Source organism: Oryza sativa, chromosome 4 (assembly GCF_034140825.1).
Source record: "Oryza sativa Japonica Group chromosome 4, ASM3414082v1".
In the NCBI taxonomy this organism is placed as follows: domain Eukaryota; kingdom Viridiplantae; phylum Streptophyta; class Magnoliopsida; order Poales; family Poaceae; genus Oryza; species Oryza sativa.
In genome coordinates, this window is record NC_089038.1 from 19,259,829 (window position 1) to 19,268,058 (window position 8,230).

An 8,230-nucleotide genomic window follows, 5' to 3' on the forward strand; every position below is an offset into this window, starting at 1 on the left:
CCGCGCCGTGTGAGCCATATGGGAGTACGTAGCTTGTCGCGGCTTCCCCGTGGTCACTTGCTCGCTTTGTGCCAGGAGGAAGCAGACGAGCACGAGAGAGGAAGCAACCCCCAAAAAAAAGCCAGAATTCACGACGTCACATTTGAGTCAGTCAGTCCTCTGGGATTGGTTTTGCTTCCGGACAAACGGTGAAAAAAGAACAAGAGAAGGGGAAAAAAAAAGGAGTGTAGTTTCAGACTTGCTTTACCTTTTTTACCTCAGTGTTCGTTCGCTCGTTTCAAGGTCCCATGTACAGAAGAGTAGAAGACCACCCGGGTGAAAAAAAAGAACGCACAGTAATTTTCCTCTTTTTTTTTTAACCGTCTAAAGTAAAAGTACTAATTAAACAGTCACTAATAACTATCCGTTCGTTTCCAACTTGCGAGTTCACGCCTAGTTCGCCAACCGTTCGTCCGGTGCATTTACTGCTGCGCCTGCGTGCGCGTGTCGCGGCGAGGCGGTCATGGGGCGGGCGCGGCCATGGCGGCGGCATTGGGGTTGGCGGCGCCGGCGGCGGCGTTGTCGAGCCACCGGTCCATGGGCGTGCACTCCGCCTTGTGCGCCGTCTTCCAGTGCAGCGCCTGGCACGCCCGGGAGCAGTAGTTCACCACGCCGCACACCGAGCAGCGCCGGAACTCGTGGCGCCGCGTCTCCGGCCGCCCGCACAGCGCGTGCGAGCACAGGCGCAGCCCGGCCGCCTCGTCCTCCGCGGCGCTCCCTGGCGTTGGCGCCGCGGCGGCGGCGGCGGTGGAGCCGGCGAGCGGGCGCGACGCGAACCAGTCGACGAGGAAGCGGTTGGCGGCGTGCGCCTCGCCGCCGGCCTTGGGCGCCGCGGCGTGGCAGCCGAAGTCGCTGAGGAGGCACGAGTGGCGGCGGGAGGCGGCCGCCGCCGGCTTGCCGGTGGCCGCGCGGAGGAGCGAGGCCGAGGCGGCGACCGCGGCGGCGAGCTCGCGGGCGTTGGCCTGGATGAGGAGGCGGCGCCCGTCGAGCACGGAGCGGCGCACGCCGTAGCCGTCCTGCAGGCAGTGCCCGAGCTCCCGGAGCGCGTCGACGTGCCCCAGCGACGCCGCGCGCGCGCACAGCGCCGCCCCGGCGCGGAGGTCGCGGTCGTCCTTGCTTCCGCCGCTGCCGTTGAACTGGATCACCGCCAGCGAGTACAGCGCCTCCCGGTGCCCGCCCACCGCCGCCGCCGCCATCAGCGCCGCTCCCGACCCGCGGCTCCCGAGACAATAAAACCGGATCTGCGCCATTGACATCACAAGAAGAACACGATCAGCACAACCGCCGCAAGCACGAACACCACGACGATTCGGCAGAAACCGAGCTCAATCTCACCATGCCAAGAAGGTAGCACGCGTCGAGGTTGCCGGCGTCGGCGCAGCGCTGCAGGAAGCGGTGCGCAGCGTCCGACCACGCCTTGGCCCGCACGGCGAGGCACCGCGGCGACGCCCTCGCGAGCACCACCTTGCTCTGCCCGAGCTCCCTGAACCGCTTGCACCTGCATATGCAACAACACAAACACCATGTCAGAACTCCACGATTTCTTGGTTTTTCTTGGTTTCTTGCGACCAACACACACGTACGTGAGCATGGCGCCGGCGAGGTCACCGGGCGACCGGGCGGACGCCGCGACGTCGGCGAGGATCGACACCACAAGATCATCCGGCAACTCCTCGAACATATCATTGGCAGGCCCCTCGGCGCCGCCGGCCACCGCCGCGGCCGCCGCAGCCGATCCCTCCCCGCCGCCGCCGGCGATCCTCCGCCTCTTCCGCCGCCCGTCCTGGCACGACGCCGGCGAGTAGCACGCGCCTCGCCTCGTCCTCATCGACGCCGCGTCGCGTTCTTGGCTTCTAGCGAATAGTAGGAGAGACTAGAGAGAGGTGTCCGTAATGGCGAGGAATGGGAGAGGGTGAGAGGAATATATAGTGGTCGAAACGGAGAATGGCAGCGTCCGTTTCCGTTCCGTTGCAACGGGGGTGGTGCGGTCAACCAGGACGCTGACCGGGGAAGGAGGAAGGGGGGTTGCTTGAGGGGGAGCACGCTTGGATGCAAAGCCTCTCCCTTTCTTGATACTCCCCCACACCTCTTTCTTTCCTCTCACCTTCTCTCTCCTCCTCCTCAACTTTTTTTTTATTTTTCTTCTGGATTTTCCATTTCATTTTTTTTCTTCAAGGTGACAAAAAAGTGCAATGTTTGCATTTCCTTTTATGCTTTGTTGTTTTCTTTGATTATTTGTGTAGTTTTTGGAGGGAGAGAGAAAGGGAGGGTGGGGCCAGGGTACGCATGATTGTGGTTAGTGACTTGCTCTGTATCTTTGACAGCCTTTCTTTTCTCTGCATCTTTGCTTTGCTTTGCTTGGGCTGCTTGCTTCATTTGTTGCTGGTTTTTCTGTTTGTCACTGGAGGGCCCAGGGTGCCTGCCTGCCTCTTTTTTGTGTTTGGTGACATGTATAGCTAGGGTTGGTGACATGGATATCTTGCTGGATGACACGACACACGGTAGATTGGTGGATAGCTGACATGGCATGGCATGGCATTCATGAATAGGTGTGTGTGATCCGTAGATTTGGGAGGAGGTTGGCAGGCAAAGCCATGCATGACTTTGCTTGATATCTTGCTACCAATTGAAGTCTTGGCCTAGAGCTAATTTGGTGGTGTCCCCATAAAGTCTATCAGTGATGGTTTTGGTCTCAATGGTTGCTTCATTTGCATCAATGGATGGTGGATTTAACAACCGTTCTTACTCAATGGCCACATTGCTTTCATACAATGATTTTTGTTGGGAGTCAGTTTGGCATGTCAACCATCAGTTCTTGCCTCTTGCATAATGCAGGTTAATTTCCTCAAAAATAATGCCATAGTACTATTTTCTGTTTCAGAGACGGTTTTTATGTGGGTTCATTTGCTACAAAATCTAACCATTTTGCTGAGAGGTTAATTAACTATAAGGATGAACACGCTAAAAGGAAAGAGTGTGCTAGTTGGACCTTGTTATTATTTCGTAGATTACACATTTTTAAACTAATTAGTATGAGCATTTTAAGAACATTTCTCCCAGCACGTGCCTATAACTTGCAAAACTTTGGGATGGTTAGCAGTCTTGCTTGAACAATGTATCATAATTGTATATTATATTAAGCAAGAACTTTTCCATGCGTGCCCCTAGTTAATTGTTTCTGTCAACGTTGGAATGAACTTGCTTATTGACATGGCAATAAGCATGGGTTACCAGCCAGCCGGCTAGACCCCAAGAAACCTGCACTGAGAAATGGAAGAAAAAAATAATTCGGTCATTTCAAGGGCAAGTAAAACGTGTTTCCGGGGTTAAATTAAATTAATCTGCCCCCGATCAATCACCAGATATTTACGGCGCATGCCTTTTTTAAATCGCCAGTAAAATAAACTTTGAAGAAAAGAAAAGGGCGAATAACCAATACGATCCCTGAAGTTTCGCTTCAGGCTCAATTTAGTCCTCGAGGTTTCAAATCGTCCAAACAAGTCCTCCAAATTAATTATTTGGGTTAATACAATCCTTTGACCCAAAAAGAGCCACGTGAGCATGCCAAGTCATCCTCACATGCAACGGTATGAAATGAAATAACAATTTTACCCTTGTATACCATATATAAAAGAAATAAAAGACAAACATAAAAAAATAACCGGCTAGCCCAAGCCCAACATTGGTGCGTATGGGTGGCCGACAAATGAATTTACACGATTAGTGCTTGGCTGCAACAATCGTAAGCAATGGTAGAATGGTCATTTCATTTATACCACAGCATGCGAAGATGACTTGGCATGCTTACGTGCATTTTTTTGGGTCCAAGAACTATATTAACCCAAATAATTTATTTGGATGACTTGTTTGGACGATTTGAAACCTCAAAAACTGAATTGTGCCCGAAGCAAAATTTCAGGGACCGTATTAGCTATTCACCCAAGATAAAACGGTAGATGAAAAAAAAGGGTAAAAATTCGTGGATTGGATTGGAATTAAGCATGGCACTGGAAAACTGGTGGCGCAGTGAATGATGAACTGGGTCAGTTTACGTTTGCAATGGCAAGAAAAAAACTCTTTTCAGTCAAAACAAAAAGAATTAAACTCTTGTATTTGTAATTACGGATCGATTAACGCCCGTAGCAGTGATCAATTAGCGTCAGTAATCACTCACACGATCGTAATGGAATGGTCAAAACGAAAAAAATTTTCTGATCGCCTGTCGCATTGCTCTGCTCTTCCGTGGTCGTTACTGCATTTGCTTATGCTTTCCTCGCATTTTACGTTTCTCGTTTTGGATCGATCTCCCGGTCCAGAGACGGATTAGCGAATTGCATTGATCACGTATACTTACGTGTCGCAAAATTTGATATCACCACTGGCGATCTAAGAATTCATGGCTGACAATTGGTCAGGTGTACTGCTGATAGCAATGCAGGGAAATGCTTAATTTCCTTTGTCACTGTCATCACAACACCGGTTAATTAATTAATGTTTTTAGTGAATTAATTATCTTAGTGATAGGTCAGATTGTTGGCAAATTCCTCACGAAAAAGAGCGGCGTATGTGTTTGCAATGAGGACGGATGTACTCCCTCCGTTTTTAAATAGATGACGCCGTTAACTTTTTCTCACATGTTTGACTATTCGTCTTATTAAAAAAATTTACGTAATTATAATTTATTTTGTTATGAGTTGTTTTATCACTCATAGTACTTTAAGCGTGATTTATATCATATACATTTGCATAAAATTTTTGAATAAGGCGAATGGTCAAACATATGAGAAAAAGTTAACGGCGTCATCTATTATATTAAAAATAGAGGTAGTATAATTTCTTCGTCACAAGTAGGGCTGGCTAGTCATGGAAAATAGATCAGAAGAGTTGCTAATGCCAAACCCTTATCTGCACATCAAGAATATTCAGGGGAAGTAGAAACTCCCAAATGAAAAATTGCAAATTGAACAAATGAATGGTACACATTTTAACATATTTACCTACATATGAATATAAGTATATAACATGATTGCCAGTAGATTATATATCGGCAATTTTATATATTAATGGAGTAAGTATAATTTATCATCAATATGTTCATACTACACACTTTGATCGTGCCATGTTTGGGCTGCACAATTCCCCATCACTAGATTTGTTGGTGAATCCGTGAATGAGAACCCACAAACTCAAAGCTGATCCTGTCCATTCGGAGTACTGCGGCTTAATCATATCATCTTTCACTTTTCTAGAACTGTCGAAACACAATCATTAAAACTCATTCTTTTATATCTTAGGAGGGCACAGAAGAAAAATAAAGATTGTCCATATTTTTTGCCAACTTGTTTTTCTATAAGAAAACATAATCAGATTTTTTTTACAACGTATTAGTATTACTGTAAAATCACAAGTTATATATTGTAAATTTTACGAGTTCCTGTTGCAGATATCGCACATTATAAATACTAACTAGTGTGAGCATAAAAGTAATAAAAAAGTCAATATAAAAATATGTGCATAAAATGTTTTTTACTAACCAGTTTTTTTCTAAAAAAAGTTACTAACGATTTTTTTTATTCGGTTGCCGTGGAAACATCACGCTGACTTGCATTGAATATATATATTTCGAGTTGAAATTTCGAAGATCAATTTACAAGAAAAAATTGTCAAAATACTACAAGACATAAACGCCTGCTCAATCAAATTAAATAGAAGAGAATGATGTGCATATACGATAGATAGATCGTGGAATGAGTGGGGTTGATTAGTCAGGGGAGTAGCTATGCGACTGAGTTATGTAGTATTTATGAATTCACACATAAATTAAATTTCCGAAAATTCAAAGTCAAGTTTTGTTTTTTTATGATTCTTTCCATTAATGTTGCATGCATAAGAAATTAATTTACTACTTTTAGAAAAACAACTACTACGTAACACTTGTTTGTTCTGATATGTTCAGTGATACGTAACACTTGTTAGTTCTTACAGCAAGCAACGTACTGCATGTTGCAAGACTAACATTTTCAGCCGGCTTAACCTTCTGATTAATTGTTGAGTTACAGCTAATATGTCATAAAAAATAACGAAACAAAAATATATGGTTAAATTTGTATATCTGCGTTATCAGCAAAACTAAACTCTAAGAAAAAATAGACTAGGATAAAAAAAATCAAATAATTCGGTTGCACCCAGTAAGCGCCAACAAGGATTTAAAGTTTAAGGGGATGTTTAGATTGTAGCCAAAATAAACCTTACCTTGACAAATTGGTAATATTACTAAAGTTTTGACATGATTTCTTATATATTTGCCAAAGTTTGGCAACAAACTAAATGTAGGTATTGTTTCGATAATTTTGCCAAAAATTGGTAAGGTTAAAAATGACATCAATTTAAACAGCCCCTAAATCCTTCTTTCTAGTCACTCTACCTTCACGTTCGTTAGTAAAATATATAGATAAAAAATTGCAGAGAAAACAAATTCAGGGCTTCAGGCAGTTAATTTTGTAAGAGCCCAATTGAATTCGCCAATAAGTAATTAATCTAATCATATATTAAAGATGCAAACTATTCTATTCCATTTTATAGTCCGTGAACAGGTTCCAAAATATATCAAAATTTGTAGTATTAATTTAGGTACCTCCTGATACCTCTCCAAATTCGCTTTTCTATAAAACCAGTAATTGACCTCCAATGCACAATAACATTAATTTAGCATTGGAGAATTATCAGTTACTCTTCATACATGTACTCGCACACAAAATTTAACATTTTTGGCAGAGTTGGATAACACCAGCAGCCTAAAATAGCTGAATTGGTATGCAAGTTGAGACTTGAGAAGATAAGCATGGTACTAATGGCAGCAGGACATTGCTGGTGATGGCAACAATGGAAGAAAAGGGGGGCATCGATCAACAACCGCAGTTGTCGCGATAACTTTGCTTCAATGCTGCGAAAACACATCGAGATCCGAATGAAGTAGGCCAAATAATTAAGCTTCACAATAATCACACTTCCTTTTCCATATAATTAACTCTCGGTTGTTGTCCGGCCTCCTAATCATTTGTTCAGGTTTCTTGCACCTTTATTGATCATCAGGTTGCTGGAACTTCAGATGTGAAACATTTCAAATTAAAATCAATAGTATATTTATATCATTTAATTTGACTTATTTTATTCCTTAACTACAAGGTTGATTTACCATCCGGAAATTAATTAACTAGCTAGAATAAATTAATTGGGCTGTTTCAGGATTTTTTTTCCAGGTGGTCGACATGGCTAACCGAACTACTAGTACTCTGTTTTAAAATCCTGTTAATTGAAAGACAGTAGGCAATTAGGAAAAGCTTCAGCCGGACGAGTGACGACTTGAAACTTTTGTCTTGGTCTGCAAAAGCTACCTAGTGGGTCTGCATTAAAATACTGAAACAAACCAATGAGAAGATAACCATGGCATTTGCTTCTTTCAGGCGTATGTATATGTTAATATGTAGACATGCACTACCAGATTAATATGTTTTGACTTAGGTCATCACTGGAGGCCTGCAGGAGACCAATTCAAATCAATTTAATTTCCACTGTTTGGAAGGCTTCTTTGCTTCAAGAGGGGACAAGTGTGTGGCACATCCATCATCCTCTAGATAGCTAACCCATGCACTTATCTTCTTTTAATAAAGTTCCCAGTTGAGTGCATTCTTGGCAGCTTAGGGCTAGCTAAGCTAAGAGTTAGCTTCATTAGTTAGTTGAGTCAAAGGGCATGCATCTTCATGGCAACTGGACATTATTCTGATGCTAAGCTCTATCTATCTCCCATCAGAATAATATCTCCACAAGAGATCATGTTCCTTGCACATATATTTATCCCTCTTGATATCACTTTACTTAGCTTTATCACAACACTACATACATATGCCTTAGGTAACGTAGTCTACTGGTCTTCAATAGTAGTAACAAATCGAGTAGTTTGTCCACACTTGAGAGATCTCACTTGCACAACACTTGTGCTGGCTGACATCCACAGCTGCAAGCCATTCCCTTGAATTGATTATTGCATACGTATATTCTCATTCCATGGCTGCATGAGAATCTTGTAACAGTTATATTCTATGAGCCGCCCAAATGGAGCCTAGCTAAGCTAGGTTTGAGGAATTTGTGACTAGGAATATTGTGTGGCTAGAATATTGCATATATGGATCAG

General features: G+C 43.8%; 1 protein-coding gene across 1 annotated transcript; it reads right to left on the reverse strand.

The window, feature by feature from the left end:
- Window positions 1-209: 209 nt before the first annotated feature.
- Window positions 210-1,936, reverse strand: LOC4335651 (F-box protein At1g67340). Its single transcript, XM_015778812.3, has 3 exons — window positions 1,623-1,936; window positions 1,375-1,537; window positions 210-1,280 (listed from the first exon to the last, which is right to left on the reverse strand). The coding sequence occupies exons 1-3, from the start codon at window positions 1,865-1,867 to the stop codon at window positions 501-503; spliced, it is 1,188 nt and encodes a 395-aa protein (XP_015634298.1). The 5' UTR covers window positions 1,868-1,936; the 3' UTR covers window positions 210-500.
- Between the last annotated feature and the right edge of the window lie 6,294 nt (window positions 1,937-8,230).

What these genes read in the sequence shown, in the direction of transcription:
- LOC4335651 (XM_015778812.3), bottom strand. Translation starts at nt 1,867, where the DNA reads ATGAGGACGAGGCGAGGCGCGTGCTACTCGCCGGCGTCGTGCCAGGAC. An exon ending in CTCGCCGGCGCCATGCTCAC is followed by an intron (nt 1,538 to 1,622) that starts GTACGTGTGTGT and finishes TTGCATATGCAG; the next exon opens with GTGCAAGCGGTTCAGGGAGC. An exon ending in CGTGCTACCTTCTTGGCATG is followed by an intron (nt 1,281 to 1,374) that starts GTGAGATTGAGC and finishes TCAATGGCGCAG; the next exon opens with ATCCGGTTTTATTGTCTCGG.